This window comes from Pieris brassicae, chromosome 4 (genome assembly GCF_905147105.1).
Source record: "Pieris brassicae chromosome 4, ilPieBrab1.1, whole genome shotgun sequence".
Taxonomy (NCBI): Eukaryota; Metazoa; Arthropoda; class Insecta; order Lepidoptera; family Pieridae; genus Pieris; species Pieris brassicae.
The window spans coordinates 8,284,956-8,306,465 of NC_059668.1; the positions used below are offsets into that span (position 1 = coordinate 8,284,956).

The 21,510-nt window shown below is 34.5% G+C and overlaps 3 protein-coding genes across 3 annotated transcripts; 1 reads left to right on the forward strand and 2 right to left on the reverse strand.

Annotated features, from left to right (window-relative positions):
* The first annotated feature begins 2,799 nt into the window (after window positions 1–2,799).
* Window positions 2,800–4,201, forward strand: LOC123709039 (polyglutamylase complex subunit TTLL1-like). The gene has a single exon (XM_045660125.1). It carries the CDS (start codon window positions 2,879–2,881, stop codon window positions 4,136–4,138), a length of 1,260 nt encoding a protein of 419 aa, XP_045516081.1. The 5' UTR covers window positions 2,800–2,878; the 3' UTR covers window positions 4,139–4,201.
* On the reverse strand, window positions 4,142–5,637 carry LOC123709038 (polyglutamylase complex subunit TTLL1-like). Its single transcript, XM_045660124.1, has one exon. It carries the CDS (start codon window positions 5,529–5,531, stop codon window positions 4,230–4,232), a length of 1,302 nt encoding a protein of 433 aa, XP_045516080.1. The 5' UTR covers window positions 5,532–5,637; the 3' UTR covers window positions 4,142–4,229.
* A 1,284-nt stretch (window positions 5,638–6,921) lies between these two features.
* On the reverse strand, window positions 6,922–8,226 carry LOC123708341 (polyglutamylase complex subunit TTLL1-like). The gene has a single exon (XM_045659018.1). It carries the CDS (start codon window positions 8,224–8,226, stop codon window positions 6,922–6,924), a length of 1,305 nt encoding a protein of 434 aa, XP_045514974.1.
* Between the last annotated feature and the right edge of the window lie 13,284 nt (window positions 8,227–21,510).

Genomic DNA, 21,510 nt, shown 5'->3' on the forward strand with positions numbered 1-21,510 from the left:
CTATAAAATATCGTTGTATAGTGTAGTACACATTACTTAAACAAAATCACTATAAACGCGAGTGAAAAAAAAAATATTTTAATGTTTGTATTGGTCTTTGGTTAACATAGCTTTACAGCGTGCGTGGTAGCACACGAAACGTCGGAAAATTTAAAATTATGTAAAATAATTATTATAAGTTTATATTACTAATTAATAGCTTTAATCCGGTTAAAAAATTGTTTTCTTTCAATATTTTGATATTTTCTAATAGTGTCCAGTGTTTTCCAGTGTGGGGTCCACGCCCCTTACGGGACAATTTGATTGATAGCTTAAGAAAAATTATTTCAGTTTTTTAATATGGTTAAAAATTTTCGTACTGTGCTTCGTTACAAATTTGGTTAAGAAACCAAAGCAGTGAACAATTATTTTTAAAAAAAAAAAAGTATATTACATGGGTGGGCATAACTATTTTAGAAAAGCTAAGGTGGTGCACGGCATAAAAAAACAAGTATGTTTTTTTACATAGTAATGTACATGTTATAAGTTATACTTCCTTGTCGTAAAAACATTAAAATCTTTTTAAAATTTTTATTTTAAGTTTGTAGAAGTAAATATACATTAAAAAAATATCGTACATAATCACCATAGGAACTTTTGGAAACGGCTTAGCTACCTATTAGCTTAGCTTACCTTAGTTCCGAATCTGAGCCCGATCTAGCGCCTAGATTACTGAGTTATAGCAAAAAAAACTACAACTTTATACTAATTTTCAAGCCATCAAAGTATGTTATGAAACCACAATATACTTACAAAAGTTAAGCAGCGTCGGGCAAGGTCAGTACTTGGATGGGCGACAGCCTTTACAAATTACAAATATCTGAAAGAAAGGTACTGGATATTACAAACTAATTTGAAATACTTCGTCTAGAGATCAGTCTAGTAGACTGAAAGGGTTTTTTCAAACCTCATTTTTTTTACTTAATAACAGCTGGCATCTATAGTAATCTTGCTATCATTATAGAAACTTGAGACGCCATGAGTGATAACAAACACATCATTCAATATGGGTATTATTATAAACTTATAATTATTTAACATAATTTTAAATTTTTCCGGCGGTAAAAAAGTGTTTTCTTTCAACGTGTAAAAGCTATGTTTACAAAAGACAATATTATAGAAAAAACCTGTTTATAAAAAAATTAATGTTGCCTTGTTTTAACAGAAACGATAATAGAGATTTACCTTAGAATAAAACTTATATATTTTCTTTCTACATCACCGGGAAGAAGAATTTCAGGTAATCACCGGCGCTCACACGCTCAGTAAGTAGTTCTTGATAGTTTCAATAGAGGGCATAGGCTTGGATATTTCTGCCCAAAACATTGATAATACGAATTATAGATGGGACTTACTAGCTCATCCGTGGCTTCGGGTGCTAAAACTCGCCACTTAATTTGAGACCTTTGACATTTTACCATGAAGCATTGCTTAGGCGCGTTTCATATTTTACGGTCCCACCCTTAAGTTAAATACTGAAGGGGATACCATAAATTAAAGTAAATCATTCTTCAAATTATTAGAACAAAAAGCATAAAAATCTTTGGCTACAGTTTGGTCACATTACACTTTTACGTCAATCTACGTCAGCTTACTGAACTTATATTTGTTTTAAGTCACTATAGGGAACAGCCGTGGGATTTCAGATCACTGCATTGCTATATGATTTTTTTATTACGTTATCATATTTTGCCAGTAATCATTTTGATACTTATGGCATAATTAAACATATGTAGGTAAGGGAATAAATGAAATGACGCATATCAAATGAGAATATTAGGTATCATAACTGCCTTGCCCGGTCGAAAATCTTAAAAGTATATTTAGAAAATAATGATTACAAATTATTTATACAATTCCTCGGAGCTGTTAAGCCAACCTAAAAATTATCTTACACAAAAGTTTTACGATTGTCCACAAAAAGGAGTCTGATAAATGTAGTCGCTAATATAGAGCCTTGTTTTGTCCAAAAGATTGCGTACTTTATAAATTCATTTGTGTGAACAATATCTCCGCTGTAACATAATGTTTAGTATAACCACAAAGGCAGTTCGTTGATATCGTAGATATAAAATTACAATTCTAACATCTTCTCATATCGTCGAATGTTTGATTTAAAAAAAATACACAACTTTACAGCACTAATAAATAACTATATGCAGATTTATTACAATCTTCTCTTGGCTTTAGATGTCTGGTATGGATCTATTTCATAGTATTTTATTAAAGAGGTAAGTAAGGCACCTGTTGACATGCTAAGACGTGTCGGTCTTCGCCATACCAGAAAAATAAAAGAGAAGAAAAACCTTTTTACACAATATATAAAGTATGTATAGTTAAAAGAAAACGTGTACTAGCCACACTAGGATTCCGTGTCATGGGCTGATATTCTAAAACGGCGACCAAATGTTAAATGCGTTTAGAAAAAAATGTGTTGGTGCAAAGGCGGATTAACTATTAAGAGATGCACGTTCAAGCCAACACTGCTCTGTAAATACGTAATAAACAGTTTTTTTTATCGAATGGATATCACGTATACTACATAAAAAACATATTTTTCCAAAAATCGCTGGGGTTATTTGTGTTGTATTATGTAAATACAAATTTATACCAGGATGAGGAAGCGTTGCCAATCAACAAGTTATGACCACATGTAATTTGAAAATAATGTGTTTATACGTCATTACGTCTATGGCATTGTTACTGACGCTAGTATTTATTGACATTCAACGTAGATGTGACGAGGATAAATCTTTAAAAGGTTAAAATATATTTTATTTTAATCACGAAGGCTGTGAGGAACGCGTTTTGGTATTAAGGTGTATTAAAATCTATCATAATGAAACAGAATTCTGTTGGAATGTATGGAAGAAGCAATCGTGACCGCAGGCAGGTACGCTTCTGTGCAGATTTTGATAAATCTATAGTGATCAACAGCTTCCTGCGACGAGGGTGGAGGGAAGTAACTCCCGAAGCAGACTGGAATATTTACTGGTCAAACACAGCTAACTGCCGCAGTATTTTCAACTTAGAAACTGGCTACAGATTACAGGATAACCAGATTATTAATCATTTTCCAAATCATTACGAATTGGTGCGCAAAGATTTACTAGTGAAAAATATAAGACGCTACAGAAAAGAACTTGAAAGAGAAAACAATCCCCTCGCAGAAAAAACTCAAAACAAAATCCCAGATGGACAGGTCGTCAGTCGCTATTTATATTTAGATTTTATTCCCACGACTTACATTTTACCCACGGATTATAACCTTTTTCTTGAAGAGTATCGCAAATCGCCACAAACAATGTATATTCTAAAGCCGTGTGCCAAGTCTCAGGGGGCCGGAATATGTTTGATAAACAAGCTCTCAAAGTTGAAAAAAGGGTTGAAGGAATCAAAAAAATATTTACAACACCAACTCACCAGCAGAGATACGTATGTTCTTTCCCGTTACATAGATAATCCGCTCTTGATCGGGGGTAAGAAATTCGATTTGAGGATTTACGTTCTAGTAACATCTTTCCGCCCCCTCAAAGCTTATATGTATCGAAACGGCTTTTGCAGATTCTGTTCACTGAAGTACGACACGAGCCTAACTGAGCTCGACAATATTTTCATTCATTTGACAAACGTTAGTGTGCAGAAATATGGCGAGGAATATAACGAACACCACGGAGGGAAAATGGGTATCCAAAATTTAAAACTATATTTGGAAGGTACCCGAGGTCGGGAAGTTACTCAACGTTTATTTGAAGACATGCAGTGGTTGATAGTTCATTCATTGAAGGCAGTTGCTCCTGTAATGGCAAATGATCGTCACTGTTTTGAATGCTATGGATATGATATAATAATTGACGATAACTTAAAGCCATGGCTTATCGAAGTAAACGCCTCCCCGTCTATGACTGCGACTACTATTAATGATAGAATATTAAAATACAATTTGGTCGAGAACCTTCTTTCTATTGTCCTGCCACCTGATGGGTTTCCAGACGCACGCTGGAACAAAATACCCAGTTCTGAAGCTTTGGGAGATTTCGAAACACTTATAGACGAAGACCTCATGTACAAGGAAAGTAGTGACGAAAAGAAACTATAAATTATTTTTTTGTTTATTTAGTAATAAATGATGTTTGTTGCCTTATAAGGTTATGTTATAAAAACTCTCAATAAATATAATAAATAGTATGTTATTGTTTAAATCTATGATATCTGTAATAGCGTGAGTTGACATCCTCTCTCTCTATCAATTCTTCATCGATTAATAAGTCGAAGTCACCCAAAGCATCTTCTGAAGGGATTTTGTTCCAGCGAGCGTCCGGTATCCCACCAGATGGCACCACTACAGACACAATATTATCGATTAATTTATACTTTAAAATTCTGTCATTGTGTGTAGTCGACTGTAACGAAGGGGACGCGTTGACTTCAATCAACCAGGGCTTCAATGCATTGTCGATAATAATGTCGTAACCATAGCATTCGAAACAGTGACGATCATTTGCCATTACAGGTGCAACTGCCTTCAATGAATGAACGATAAGCCATTGCATTTCCGCGAACAATTTTTCAGTAACGGATCGGCCACGCGTTCCTTCTAAGTACAAACGAAAATTTTGAATACTCATTTTCCCTCCGTGCAGGCTATTGTAGTCGCCACCGTGTTTTTGTACGCTAACATTAGTTAAGTGCACATACATATTGTCTAATTCTGTGACGCTAGTATCATACTTTACAGTGCAAAATCTACAAAAGCCGTGCTGAAACAGATAAGCTTTTAAGGGGCGAAACGATGTTACTAAGACGTATAATCTCAAGTCAAATTTCTTGCCGCCAATCAAAAGAGGGTTATCAATATAACGAGATATAACGTAGCACTCTTTGCTGCCGATCTGTGGGTGAAGGGGGGCTTTCGCTTCACGGGACCATTTCTTAAGTTTCGACAGTTTGTTTATCAAGAAAATCCCGGCGCCTTGAGATTTTCCACACGGTTTCATAATCCATGTACTTTGAGGTGATTTTCTATATTCCTCGACAAACATGTTGTAATCCGCGGGCAAGACGTAGGTGACAGGTATGAAATCCAAGTGGACGTAGCGTGTCACTGTTAGTCCATTAGGGAGAGTGACCTCAGTTTTCTCGGCTAAGGGATTTCCTTCACGTTCCAATTCCTTCCGATAGCGCTTTATATTTTTGACCAATAAATCTTTTCGCGATAATTCGTAATGATTCGGGAAATGATTGATCATTTGATTATCGCTCATTCGGTAGCCGCTTTCGATGCTGAATATATTTCTGCAGTTTGTTGTGAATGACCAGTAGAAGTTCCATTCGTCTTCTGGGCCCACTTGGAGCCACCCACGTCGTTCAAAGTTGGTCATAATAACGGATTTCTCCAGGTCCGTGCAATAAGTAACTCTCTTCTCTCTCTCGGGTACTGATGGATTTTTGGTATGTACTGACGATGAAGCTTTTTTGTTTTCCAAAGCCATATTACTCGAAATAAAATACTTTATAAAAATAAACTGGGTATTAAAATAAATATTACGAAAATATATTAAGTTTATAAATCATTTTTCAAATAAAATAAAAAATTGACATATCGGTTAAAAATAAAGATAATAAACTTTCATAGTTGCTTATTGTTATTGGTAATGATACAGACTAGTTCATATTCTAATATTCCCACAGATTCAGATAGATTTATATATAAATACATATAATTCATAACATGTACAAATTTCATTTGAAATGTTTTTAAATCGGATTATTATAAATTATCTTAAATAGTTAATTTTTGAAGCATAAAATATTTCAATAAATTTATAAACTGCATATTCCCAATATTTAGTTTATTTAGTATGTATGGATAAGCTTAACACAGTTCAGGGCAGCAATATTTTCTTTTAAGATTTGTGCATTTTGTAGAGGAAAATTTAATCAAACTTTCAAGTTGCATAATTTCGCGCAAAAATTTTCCGTCGAAGTTGAGAATTCGCAATTTGGAAGCAAAAAACGCGACGTTAAAATATTCACGAGGGTTGCTGGCTCGACCTCGCTACTCGCTATGCTACACTAATAACGTAAACTATAAAATACTACATATTTAAACTACTAGAAAAGGGTTAGGCGTTAATCATGTTTCTCAATACAAAGGCAGTGTCCGATAGCTATAGCGAAGAAATTCCCAAAAATTGGTGTTGAGGACGTGTCTAAACCATAGCCAGCTAACCCAAGGCATTCGCGCTAATCACACATACATACTTTGTTAATAATACACAGGTTTTTTTAATATACAATCTGTAAATATTTAATTATTGTGTATATAGAGTCATCCAATCAGCAAAAGAAATCCATTGTTGTTGAGCTGGGAATAATGGCTTTAGAGATTTCAATCGCTTGCAGGCTAAGATTACTCTAAAATATTGTTACATAAATGGAAACATTTTCAGCTTAGTTTCGTTATAATCAAAAGGCAATTTAGATTCAATCATAACTAGTTGAAACATTTTTCGTAAATCCCGTAAAACAACGTAATGGGGTTAATCAACGACGGAGGTGGCGAACGCCGAGTTTTTGCGAAACTTTTGCACTATTAAGCACTGTTGTGTTGCTGCTTAACATATAGAACACTCGTGGGAAGTTATGCTAGGAGCAAAGTAGCAATATTTTTCCTGGACGGCAAACATTAAAATGCAAATTAGCAAAGTGTTCACCGCATAAACTAGGACCACTTAAATCCACTCTGTTTAGCTATTTACGGTTGAACTCACAACAGTTTCATTATAGTCTAGACATCGACAGGCGATCTTTTATTTAGTAGGAATCGCTTCGTGTAAATTGTTTTCTCTTAAATCGTTATTTTGTTATAAAACTGTTTAATTAATTTCTACTCTTATGACCTTTGAATGAGCGGCCAGTGCTTGCCATTTCCTCTTTTTCCAGTAACTCTTCATCTATAAGCAAATCAAAGTTTCCAAAAGCTTCAGGGCTCGGTGTTTTATTCCAGCGAACGTCGGGGATGCCATCAGGCGGTAAAACAACTGAAATCATGTTATCTATTAATTTATACTTCATAATTCTATCGTTCACTGTAGTGGAGGTAAGTGACGGCGAGGCATTAACCTCGACCAGCCAGGGTTTTAACTGGTCATCAATTATTATATCGTATCCGTAGCACTCGAAACAATGCCGGTCGTTCGCCATGACCGACGAAACCGCCTTGAGCGAGTGCACAATGAGCCATTGGATGGCTGAGAAAAGCTTCTCAGTCACAGCCCGTCCTCTGGTTCCTTCTAAAAATAATCGTAGGTTTTCAACGCTCATTTTCCCTCCGTGTATATTGTTGTAATCTCCCCCATGCTTCTGTACGCTCACGTTCGTCAGATGCACGTACATATTGTCTAATTCAGTCACACTAGTATCGTATTTTACTGTACAAAATCTACAAAACCCCAATTGGAACAGATAGGCTTTAAGATGCCGAAATGACGTCACCAACACATACAGACGCAAATCAAACTTTTTCCCTCCGATAAGCAAAGGGTTGTCAATGTATCGAGATATCACGTAGCTTTCCTTGCTTAGTTGAGGGTGAAACGGAGCTTTGGCCTCACGAGACCATTTCTTTAACTTCGACAGTTTATTTATAAGAAAAATTCCCGTACCCTGAGATTTGCCACAAGGCTTCATAATCCATGTACTCTGTGGGGACTTTCGATACTCTTCGACAAACATATTGTAGTCCGCCGGTAGAACGAAGGTGACGGGTATAAAGTCAAGGTGAACGTATCTTGTCCCCACTTGACCCCCAGGGAGGACGACTTCAGCTTTCTCAGCAATCGGACTGGATTCCCTTTCTAACTCTTTGCGATATCGTTTAATATTTTTCACTAGCAAATCCTTTCTCGACAATTCGTAGTGGTTGGGAAAGTGATTGATGATTTGGTTATCGTTCATTCGGTACCCGCTCTCGACACTAAACAGATTCCGGCAGGTCTGTGTCGACGCCCAATAAAAGTTCCATTCGTCATCTTGTCCCACTTGATTCCAGCCTCGTCTCTCAAAGTTACTCATTAGAACCGATTTTTCCATGTCTGTGCAGAAGTTAACTCGACAACGTTCGATAGGTGGGGCGTTTACTCTACCGTATTGGTTTGATATTAGTTTTTTTGTGTCTGCATTCATTTTCAAGTTAGTTTTAATTTGTTCTATACAACTTGCAACTGACCTGTTCCGCACGTATCCAATCGGAATCTGAACTTTCAGTCAAAGCGTTGCGATAGGAATATTGATTAAACAAAGATCGAGAAGCCTAAAATGCTTAGTGAAGCAAATTGATGAATCGATATTTTTACAGTAATATGATATACCAGTAGTATATATAGTTTTGTTAATAATGCGCGTGTGAAAAAAAATCAATGGCTGCTACAACCTTTTTAGGTCTGGGCCTCAGATTTCTGTATCTGTTTCATGATCATTTGTTAATCTAATAGGCAAAGTAGGTGATCAGCCTTCTGTGCCTGACGCACGTTGATTTTTTGGGTTTCAGGCAAGCCGGTTTCCTCAAGATGTTTTCCTTCACCGTTCGAGCGAATGTTAAATGCGCACTTAGGAAGAAAGTCAATTGGTGCACAGCCGGGGATTGAACCTACGACTTCAGGGATGAGAGTCACACGGTAAAGCTACTAGGCCAACACTGCTGTGTGTGTAATAGCAAATTAAAAAGGTCTTTTGTAAATTATGAACGTCGAAGAGCGCAATTTGTATCATGCAGGCACCAAAAGTTAAATGTAAATGTTAGAAAATATAAACACGCTTCCCTTTAATAAATATTCTGAACAGGTTTCTAGCGACCGTTAATATTACTCTACAGTTAGTGAAATACGTGGGCATTAAAAATATTTTTTTCGCAATGTTACTTTGAAAAGACTGGTCATTAATTCTAATGGAGCTCTCCCAGTACATTTTCTAAATTATAAAATACATTAACATTATCAAAAGCGTTTTAAACTTTGCTATTTGTTGATGTGTTTAATATAAATAGTAACTTTATACATTTTCTATAGTTCAAGTTTCAATTATCTCAAGCTATTTCGTTAGCATAGCGATACCATAAATAAACCGAAGCAACGTTCAACTAAATAATTCAATACGGACACTATATAAAAAGTAAAATGTAAAGCGGGAACGGCGAATGATCGTGAAAAGAATTTCCTAACATTTTCCTTTCTCAGATTACATACATTTTTGCAAATATACTCAGACCATTATTATGATTAAGTTCTGTGGATGCATATAAATTTACGCGCTCCGTCGAGCGCAACGACATGGATTTTGAGATAAATGTATGGCGTAATTGCAATTCCATGTCTGAAAATTACGTTATTTATTTGATTCTTGGGCGGATATCAAATATAAGCCGTCGTAAAAGTTTGTAATACTGTACTTTGGGTTAATATTTAATGTCCCTTGAGGCACTATAATGAACGAACCATATATTATAAGCTAAAATATTCAACGATTATTCAAGTTATTTATGAATACGGATGTAAGTTTGATTGTGGTGTTATCATTGCTTATTCTCTTTGTGTTTAATCTTTATCATTTTATTTTAACTATTTTCTTAGATGAGCTTATATTTAACGCCTAAACCTAGACTAACCTTCTAACCTAAAGTCCTATTACGCCATGTACTAACCCACGAAGACTATAAAGTTGCATGCTCTTTATAAAGCAAGAAATACCTTGTTTAAAATAACTTTAGTTTCATACGAACATTCTTGCTTATAGAGGTATTTATACAAAGTTTAACTCTTATACAAGACTCTTAAGCAAGATGCGACGTTATAAATTAATAACGTTAATAAGGATATGTGCATAATACAACTATAAGCTTATAAAGCGACGTTTGATCGAAATACGTAAGGCATTTGTAACGTTATGGTCTATTCAAATTTGAAGGTTATGGCAATTATTCTTATAGTTTATGCAAAGTATGTAATTAGTGTTGGCCCTCACCTCTGGGCTCCCCAGTATCAGCTTCTTTCATTTGACCGTATTCAACGAAGAGCGGTTCGAATCATCGATGACCACACCCTCTCCGAGCAGCTTGATCCTTTGGCGTTGCGTAGAGATGTGAGGTCACTCTGCATCTTCTTCCGCAGTTACCATGGAGTGTGTTCTGAGGAGTTGTTCGGATTAATACCTGCAGTTGAGTTTCATCATCGGACGTCGAGGCAGAATACAAAATTCCACCCGTATAACCTCGACGTCCGCCGTTCTACCATTGAGCGTTTTTCAAGGCAATTTTTGCCGCACCACCGCTATGTGGAACCAGCTGCCCACTGAAGTATTTCCGAAACAATTCGCGAGCCCTCTGGCATTGAGAGTGTCCATGGGCGGCGGTGACACTTAACATCAGGTGAGCCTCCTGCCCGTTTGCACCCTGTTCTGTAAAAAAAATCGGGATGACTTTTAAGAAAAAAGTTATATAAAACTTGTGGCCACGAACAAGGGTTACTGTTTTTAATGTAAATTAACAGACATTACAGAGCAAACATTTTCTACAATTGTGTTACAATAAACGGAACTGAGATAGTTATAATCAATTATATAATTTTTAATTTTGCTTATGATGTACATTTCAATAATATAGTACTGTGATCTATTAAATCTCCCTAAAAATCTTACCTTTCCTATACCGATTCATTTATTGCTTTTAAAAGGCAAGCCGTCTCAGAAGAAGCTCAGATGGATGATCTGAGCTTGATAAATCGTCAATTTGTGTGTTCAAGACATGCTGATGTATAACAGCAATGGTTGATAGATTAGTTTACAAACTGCCAAGAATCGGACATACTTTAGGGCTGAGCTGGGCTGAAAATTTAAATACAATTTACGCACAAATATTGTTATGGCTTCTGGAACAAAAAACGCGATTTGCAAACCATTCATTTGAATATTTGTTTAAGTTCGAGTGTATAAATAACATCATGGCATTTCATATTGCATGTTATTTCTCAGCGTTAGTACGAGTTGAAGGTTCTTGAAACATTTATGACCTAAAGTTTCGCATCGTAGTAGTTTCTAAATATAATATATATTTTCAAGCATGTATTATTTATGAACGTTTATTACACACATCTCGAAAATAATAACAAATTAATAGAAATAAAAATTATTTAATCTACTTTATCGCTAACATGCTTAAGCAAATCTGAGAGAAGAAAGTTTTACAAATTTAAGGAGTAAGTATATGTATACATCTTTACAATACAATACAATAGGTGTATTATTACATCATCTAGGCCTCAGGAAATTTTCCTGATAATTTTCCTGACCATGCAACAAACGCCTGGCAACGGCTTTAGTTTTATAAATAATTTGTTTAAAAAAAATTCAAATATATAAGTTAAGTAAAGGAATTACTAGTTTCACGCAACCATCACTTAGTACAGTATAAAAAACGCTCATTTACAAATAAAAATTATTTTTAATTAATCAGATGACTGAGAAAATGTTGAAAATTATAAAAATTGTGGAAATCATTTAAGTGGCACTCGTCCTGAGGGTTAACCGAGCGAGACGATGAGGCTCTCGAGTGTAAGTCACTTGACCTATAATCGAGATATCTTCAAAGTTCTTGATTAATCCTTAAATCGAGCGATTGACTTCTACGACAAGATACTGCAAGATACTACTCATTTCTTATAACTTAATATATTTAAAAAAAAATCTAAACATTCATACGATTGACTTGACGACAACATATACAATTGACTTCTTTATTTCAAACACTATAGAAGACTTGTTCTGTAATATGTTATCTCGTTTCTTACATCTCTCTATCTCTCGGTACAACTCCATATCTTTTGTTCACGCCTGTCTTCAAAATCTTTTGCTTTAATGATAAATACTACAATTATTAGAATTAGTTTCCTCAATAAATATGGTCTAAACAAGTTATTAACGGTATTTCGAATATATAATACACCTGGTGTATAATCCCAAGCAATGAGTTCAATCTTGGATATACATATTTGTGGGGATCCCATTATTTATATATATTTATATCCAGTTAAACAGTGTTGGCCTAGTGGCTTCAACGTGCGACTTTCATCCCTGAGGTCATAAGTTTGATCCCCGGCTGTGCACCAATGGATTTTTTTTCTATGTGCTCATTTAAAACTCACTCGAACAGTGAAGGAAAACATCCTGAGGAAACCGGCTTGCCGTAGACCCAAAAAGTTGACGGCGTACGTCAGGCACAGAAGGCTGATCACCTACTTGCCTATTAGATTAACAAATTATAATGAAACATATACAGAAATCTGAGGCCCAGACCTAAAAAGGTTGTAGCGCCATTGATTTATATTTTATAATAGGAACAATGAAAGATATAATTAAAATGTTCTTCCAATCGTTATACAGCGCTCCAACCACCTTTGCCAGTCGTGTTCACTATCGTGTGTAGCGGTTGCATAATATGTACTAACCAGAGATATCGGAGCAAAGCTGAATGTTTAAATAGAGTAGATTATTTTCTTCCCAGTGCCTGGAACCGACTGGCTTTTTCTATGTAAAAATATATATTTTGGTTAACCAGGATATATTCATATTTAGGTGACAGCTGAGAGGTTGGAAGAAGGAAGAGGGATCAAAATGGCGTCAATTATTATTGTGTGAATCTGATTAGATGTAATAATAAATAATATGTAAACATTTTACAATAGTGGATTTGATTTTGGGTAATAAAAGTTTTGGAGTACAACGAACTGTCTTTTATTGTGTCGCAGAGCAAAGAGAGATGTTGCTAACTGTCATAGAAAGGCGCAAAGTTTACCATAGAGTTCAGTATAAACTATCCTATATAGTATATAGTATTATATAGCCCTATTATAGACAACTTATATTTTAACAAAAATAATAAAAGAAACGTCCTAACTTCAATACACCAATAAACTATTTCAGTACACCAAAAAAATATTTTAATACACAGTTCCTTTAATAATCATACATACCACCATATTATATAATCCTTAAATAATATCCATCCTAATCCTGGTGTAAATAAATCACGACATTAAAAAAAATGTTGTGATGTACTACTGAGTATTAAAAACAATACCCAAGATTCTCGCTTTTAAATGTTTTCTAACATTTATTGACTCATTGTTAATCCTTTAAAGCGACGTAGAGTACAAACTTTTCGATTAGATAGACGTCAAAGGTGCACGAGACACTGAACAAACTTAGTCTAAAGTGTGCCGTATATCGTGAGAGCCGGAGGATTAAACTCTTGTTGTTTAAAATTTTCGAGATAAACGAGTTAAGAACTGGCTATAAAACTTTGCACTCATATGTACTTTAAAAATTTAATTTAGGAACTTAAAGGCCTTATACGAAGTGTATTGAAAGTAAATAATGATCTAATCATACCGAACATCCGTATTACACAATACCTATTATAATTTAACTAAGGTAAGGGGAGGCCTATGATCTGGAAATTGATGGCTTGAACGTGCGACTACCATCGCTGAAGTCGTAGGTACGAACACCAATGGACATTATATCCATCGCATTTAAAAACTTACAGTTATGTAAAACATTGTGAGGAAACCGGCATACCTTAGACCCAAACGACGCCGGATGTCAGGAATAAATATATATCGCACATAATTGACATTTCATCAAATAAAATAAATGTTAAAATATTCTTAAATACTTGTATGTATCTAGTTTTCTCGCGCGCATTTGCTGTAGTTGTTAATTTGACTCATTCTGCTGCCAAAGGGGGTTGAGTCAGAGTCGGAAATATAGTATAAAACTAGCTATGGCACATGCGCGAAGGCACGTCCATGCATGACCTACGCTAACGTTATCTTTGCGCTCAAGACCCTCGCCCGGATGGCACCCGCTTGCGTGACGAACGTCAACCTCCAGGATCCGGAGCGTCCCTACTTTAACCCAATGGATGAAATTGGCGTCTAAATGCCACTTCGACAAGGCTAAAGGCCATATCGATCAACAAAAAAGCCTTACTGACAACAACGGATTCGGATGAACTCATTAATAACAAATTAAAAGCTAAAGAAAAGGCAATATTTTGGTTGAACTCTAGACCCCCCACGACGACGCTAGCCGAGGTCCGAGTCACGCAGGAGACGCCATTGTGCTAATCGTTGGTAAAGCCTATTTCCGGCAGAGCTACCACTCACGAGAACAGCCTGAGCTGAGCTTTCAAAGCGCTTCAGACCAACAGCGAAATTCCATAAAAAAAGCGCAGATTTAACTTATCGTCTAACTTTGAAGTGATACAGCTATATCTAAAATTTGTGTGTAAATATGTAAAGTGTGTGTTAGATAAATTAAAGTAATGGACTGCATAATTTTTTCTAATCTAGATCTAATCTTTATGAGTATATCACAAACATCTGTCGAGTTTATAAGACATTCGCTGTGCTTTAAAAGGAAGCTAAGAAATAAATGACTGAACTTCCATTTCATGCTTCAATCCTTGGCATACCGTACGCGGTCATAAAAATTCAATTTCCTAATTTTCTTCCCCTCACTGAGTCAGAAACCTCTCACATTTCTGTGAATGAAATATTGACATACAAGAGACAAACAATTTCAATAACCAAGATTTACAAGCCGCAGATACGAAAGTAGCTTTTTCAAAAGATTTATTTTCACAAATTAATTTCTTATATTTCGTATGTTAGCTTCAAATATATAAATATCAATGGCGCTACAATCTTTTTTTAGGTCTGGGCCTCAGATTTCTGTAACTGTTTCATGATCATTTGGTAATCTAATAGGCAAGCAGATGACCAGCCGTCGACTTTTTGGGTTTAAGGCAAGCCGGTTTCCTCACGAAGTTTTCCTTCACCGTTCGAGCAAATGTTAAATACGCACATAGAAAGAAAGTCCATTGGTGCACAGCCGGGGATCGAACCTACGACCTCAGGGATTATAGTCGCACGCTAAAGCCCTTAGGACAACAAATTAAGGAAGGAAATATACTTGAAGTTTTTGTATAAATTACTTGTTCAACCGTAATTTTTTTCTAAACTATTATTTTCTTTATAGTATTAAATGTATGGAAATAATAATTACCAATGAGCTGTCGTTCAGCGCGATCCCTAGGTTGTGACATAAGCGCTACCGATAATCAGAGAAAGTCTGGATCGCTACTGGAAGCTACACAGTACAGGCACGTTTGACAGAGATACGCTTAATATATTATACGTTGCTGAAACTTTATCGTAGGAATAATTATTGCTTTTTACTGTTTTGCTCTTACCAATTTAAATCAATATTACACATTTTGATGTTATTTATAAACATAGATATAAACGCCTCTTCAGGTGTTTTTACTATATACTACAATATTAACTAACGATATATTAATTGAAACGTTTTACGTCAAAACTGTGTTCAAATTTGAATAAAAAAGGTCTGTCCAATCTTTCACAAAGAACGGTCACAAAGAAAATTGTGTCATTCAATTTCACAAACGCAGCATGAAAGTTTTCACGTTTTCACAAACTATTTTCCCATTATCGCTGACAAAGACAACAATCTAGGAACGGGATAAATATTACAAAACAAGTGAGCGACGAACAACTTGTCGTAAACTACAAACTAAAAAAGAATTATCACACAAAGCGGAAACTAACGCAACCATCTTTATTGGTTGTGTTTTTATCGCCTTTTCAGCACAATGTGGCTTTTGTTACAGACTGTTTCCGCTTAACGACATATGTATCACGCTTTATTTGATGGCTTGTTATACGAATATTTGTGAGGTATTGTACGAAATATATTTCGCGCTGAGAATTGTATATATAGTATAAATATAACTTCGTCTTCAGTATTGTTCTCAGTGTGGTAAAATAATGGTAGGAGTGAATACATTAAAGTCAGTACTCGTAGACAATAAATTAAAAGTTTACGTTGTGGGTTCTTAATAACATCTCCCAAACAAATTTACATTTGTATATGTGATTCGAATTCGCATAGGTGACGATAAATGTTCTACGTATGTTAGTTACTACGTTCTGTACTTTCATAGAGCCAATTCTAATTACACTAATTATTTGTTATATATTGAATTATGTTGTAAATATTTAGCATTGATAGTGCATAAACATAAGGCATATTATACCCTACTATCTTTTACTTTTAATACTCATATTTAAGAAAATCACTGTTAATATATCTATAAATAAACACACTTTTAATTACAAAGCTACCTACGGTCGTTTGACGTTAACATAATGAAGCTAAACGAACTTTTATTGACTTAAGGCACTTAAAGTAAAACTTAAATATATCAAGAATCAAAACAATAAGAAAATAAAATAAACAAATTTATTTAAATAACTCCGCTTTTGTAATAACAAAAACGATGTTATATTTCACCCGAGCGTCTGTTGGTTATGATTCACATAAAAGTCAGCACTTTAAAGCTGCAAGCTCTTTTGCTTATTTAAGTGGCTATTCTCAGCTTAGTGATATTTTATTTTTAATTGAAATGTTTGTTGTTATAATTTTCCATTAATGATTTAACTTCCAAAATCATAACAGACATTTTCTCTTTGTATTAACAACTCAAAAAACAAAATGTCGATTACCTATTAAATATAATAATTTTCTCTAACGTTGTAGGTTTTAACAAGACAGATAAATTTAATCTTAAAAACATAGACAATATGGCGTTAACAGAGTTGTCACGTGTTTGTTTTCACGTAAGATAACGTTGTTACGTCCTGTAATTCTTTATAATTTTTCATATTTAAGATAATAATCAGTTATAGTCTTACTCAAAATACTAATGTGTTGTTACTTATTAAGTCCAGACACTAGGTCTTTAAAGATCTATCTTTTAACCCTAGCAAAAATATTCACAGTGTTCACTAGCACTTAAGTTGATCAGTTTTATTTGCACAACACTTATAGTTGCTAAAACTTCACTATCTCAAAAAGTAAAGTAAAAATAGTTCGAGCGCTTCGTACCATATATCCTGGAAGGAGGAATAGATCTCACTGCCTGAGAATCTATCCCCTAAAGCGAGTCGGGCTATTAACGTTGCAACTCGAGACTAGTGTAAGTGCAGCCACAACATTAGTTACCACCGTAACGGTGAGGCAAGTACAGTGAGTACCTAAAGAGAACATTATAAACTTTTAATTTTAAACATTTTTCAAATGGAATTTTACAAGCAGCCGCTTTGTTTAATACGTATCTATATTAATTTCATTAAAAGTTCTAAAGTAATTCAATTTAGGTTGGCTCATTTTGAGGGTCTTTAGTAGTTCTTTAATTTTTACAGGTTTATTTAGATGTCATTGAAGTAAAATAAAGTTGAATAGTATGAGGGCTTAGTTATTACAGATAAGACATTAAATCTGGTATTTCCGTAGGTTCTAAACATAAAGTCAGTTTATAATATACATGTCAACGATGACTGGAAAATTGCATATTAGGTGTCACTCTATGTGAAAGATGTGTTACAGATAGATAATAAGACGGCTAAAATAGTGATCGCTATTTTAGAGCAAGACGTGAGAAATGGACAGGAATAAGTCAGGCGGTTAAGAGATGATCTCATAACCTTTTCAATCGTGTGGCCAAGTGTTGATCAAAATAGAAGTAAATTAAGAAATCTACAAGAGAGATTTATGGGACACCTTTTTACGCTAGATCTTCTACTGCCTCTATTTTCTTCGTGGGTGGCATGATAGCCGACAAGCGCTGGTTAAGTTAAAATTAATTTCAATTAAAATGCATCGAAGATTTACCTTATACAGGCAAACTTTTCGAAACAAATAATGACACATAAAAGTGTTCAAAATATACAACTATATAAAGTTCGGGTATAAGGAACTCTGATTAAAAACATTTTTAAAAGTTTCATACTTGTGAGACTTACGAAAAGCGTATCCGTAACGTCGTGTTCAATGTAAGCTCAGGAAAATTCAAGTAGCGAATGTCGCGACGGATCGTGACTGGATGTTCGAAACCTAAACTTTACATAATCGAATGACATTCAGCGACGAATGTTTTATCTATTTAGGGATACACAAGAATCAATATAATAGCTGTTTACTGTAGCTTTAAAAGAGGTTTCTTATAAGTTTCAACCTCCTTAATATTTTTAAGAAATTATTTAAATTGTATCAATGGATAAACGCGAACGTAATAATATTTATAGTACGTTTCGGGTATTTCTTCGAAATACTATCACATTGTTTAACCGTAACTAATATATGGTTAACAAGTTTTATTTAATTATATAAAGACATTAAGACGAATTACATCACTACATTTATATTAAAGTAAAAGATATCACAACGATGTCCTTTGATTAGAGAATATTCTCACTTTTTTTGTGAAAATCTCTTTGAAGTCTAATATATATTTACTAAACTGTTAGTATTATAGTCTTACGTAAAAGAGCACGATATAAAACATATAGCTTAAAAAAACAGCTTAAGCTGGAATATATGATAAGCTGCGTCTGCAGATAAAGCAGATAAGAGCTTTTGTTATTATCATGTTGAAAGCTTTCCTCTAAAGATAACAAAAACAGGTCAGTAAGCGATTACTCATAAGTGCTTAGTCGGTCGTTATAACTTATTCACTCGGCACCTGACTTAGTCTAGCTGACTTGGAAGTCTAGTATGCACAGTTTCTCAAATACTATGATGAAATTAAAATATTATGGCGATTTATAGTGTTGATATAAACGATCGTGGATTTTTAATTTACATTATTTTATGTAGAAGACATATTTATGCATCACCTAACCTCTTTTTAGCTGGCTCAAAAAAATTGTTTCGTCGGGATGCGAACCCATACCTTAAGGTTATATACGTCTGCGGTTCTTTTCAGTTTGGATAATTGATTATTTTAAATGCAAAGTAAATTAATGTATAGTATGTATGTAGTATAACGAACACGGCTTTTATGTTTATGTTATTGGGAGAAGTTTAAGGTACTATTATTTAAAAAAAAACTATAATATTTTGTACCACGAAGTATTGAATGGAAACTTAAAAACTTAGCAGCTAATATAATCTGTTATAGACGAATAGCAATGCTATTAAAGAAATACTTAACAAATTTCAATCACCCATGTCAAGCTAATAACTGCGAAATATATGTCATAAATTAAAGAATATTTTTAAATATGTATTGGGAATAATGAGGAGTAAATAGAAATCCGTTGCTATTGAGTACCTAATACCCGACGAGACCTTGAATTCGGTCAATATAACCAGTATGTTGCTCTAAACGATGTCGTCGTAAATAGTTTTGATTGTATATATTTAGAGTCTTTGGAACTTATGGTTAAGTTTTAGAATCGTGGCTGAAAGGTCTCTTTACCAGACCATAAAATAAAAAATAAAAAACGTATAGTATGTCATAAATCTACAGCTAGAGCTCAGTCTTGACACTGAATATAAATTAAAACGTTTTTAGATGTATTTTCTCTGGACATATCAAGATGTCTCTTTTTATTTCTACTTCTGCAGTATAATATTCGTAGGCTGTGGGCATTAATATGTAGCGATCGTTCGAGCAGTTGTCGCAATATGTGGCGACGCGCTAATGTGCGGTGCACATGCAATATCCGACATCTGTCGTTTAATATTGTTTTGTTGTACGAATAAAAATTCTTGAATTGTATTCACATAGAATCTTTATCATAGCATAAGTGTAGACTATGGTTAGACTTAAACTATTAAGTATTAAGTGACCGTAAAAGTGTAATGTAAAATATACATTATCATCGTTGAATTAAAAGTAATCGATTTATTCATAAATATATTTTTTTACTTGCTAAATTTTAATGAGCATTCTTGACCTAGTAGCTTTAACATGCCACACTCATTCCTGAGGTCGTAGGCACCATCACCGGCTACCAATGGACTTTATTTTGTCGCAAAAATAGCATTCTACATTCGCTCGAACAATGAAGGAAAACATCATGAGGCGTGCCTTAGACCCAAAAAGTTGACGTTGTGTGTCACAGGAGGCTCATCACCTAATTGCCTATAAGATTGACGAATTACTATGAAATATATATATAGAAATTTGAGGCCCAGACCTGAACTGAAAGAAATTGTTGTAACGCCACTGATTTATTGTATTTTATTTGCTAAATTTTATGGTTTTATAAGCTTCCCACTGAAGATTTTTTGAACCAATTCGACTTAGGGTCCTTCAACAAAAGAGCGTGCCAATTCTTAAAAGGCCGCACTCCCGAGCCCTCTGGCATTGAGAGTGTCCATGGGCGGCGGTATCACTTAACATCAGGTGAGCCTCCTGCCTTTTTGCCCCCTGTTCTATAAAAAAAGCTTAGAAGCAATAAAATTTTTAGCTAAAATAATTTTCAGAAAATAATATATACTGTAAATATTTTGATTACATATTAATACTAATTCCCACTTTCATTTGCAATAGCTCCAATATTTAATTGTAGTAATAACTACACATTATACTTCATTTAAAAGCATCATTAATTAAGGTGAATACAAACTCATCTATAAATATAGACTGGATGAAAAGTTGAATAAATTATTAATCTGTGGTAATACTGCGGATACCGGCTTATTAATAAGTCATCAATAGCTAGATTCTATGCCAGAGCACTAATCATTAAAGGCTGTCAAGAATAACTCCTCCTGCCTCCTACATTCCTCATTATTTTTTACAGTACTTCCTTAAAAATAACACCGACTCTTCCAATAAATCCAAACTTAGAGAATTGGCATTTATCAAAATTAGTTCAATTCCCCGCCACGCGCCATTTTTTTCTTGACACATTGTAAGTGGGCCGTTGGTTTACAGTATTAAAATAAATAATTTCGTTAACATACAGAGATCAAATAATTTTAGTAAAATTTAATATGAATGAAATTTATGACTGTTACCAATTTCTAAATATTAGGTCCTTACATATGAAATTGGCGTTTTGTCGTACTGGCCACTTTGACCTCAAAGGAGGCTCTTTGGTTAGGAATTTCAAATTCAAATTTGTACAGCTATTTACTCATGTATTTGTGATTCGATGACCGTCATTCATTTGTTTTTTACTTCTGTTTTTTTCTGTTTGCGTTACTTATTTTACAAAATGGAAAACTTAAAGTATCGCATTATTTACGAGTACGAGTTCCGCCGTGGCACTAGTGCTGCGGAAACGACTCGAAGGGTGAATGATGTGTATGGCGGTCATGTTACAAAAGAAAACACAGTTCGTTTTTTATTCCAACGTTTTCGTTCTGGAAATTTCGAGCTGCAGAACAAGCCCCGTGGACGGCCTGAGACCCAAGTTGATAATGAAGTATTGAAGGCTATTGTGGAAGCGAATCCATCGCAAACCATGTCCGAGTTAGCTGCAGGCTGCGGTGTTAGTGATAAAACTGTTTAAATTCACTTGAAGCAAATTGGGAATATTA

What these genes read in the sequence shown, in the direction of transcription:
- LOC123708341 (XM_045659018.1), bottom strand. Translation starts at nt 8,226, where the DNA reads ATGAATGCAGACACAAAAAAACTAATATCAAACCAATACGGTAGAGTA.
- LOC123709039 (XM_045660125.1), top strand. Translation starts at nt 2,879, where the DNA reads ATGAAACAGAATTCTGTTGGAATGTATGGAAGAAGCAATCGTGACCGC.
- LOC123709038 (XM_045660124.1), bottom strand. Translation starts at nt 5,531, where the DNA reads ATGGCTTTGGAAAACAAAAAAGCTTCATCGTCAGTACATACCAAAAAT.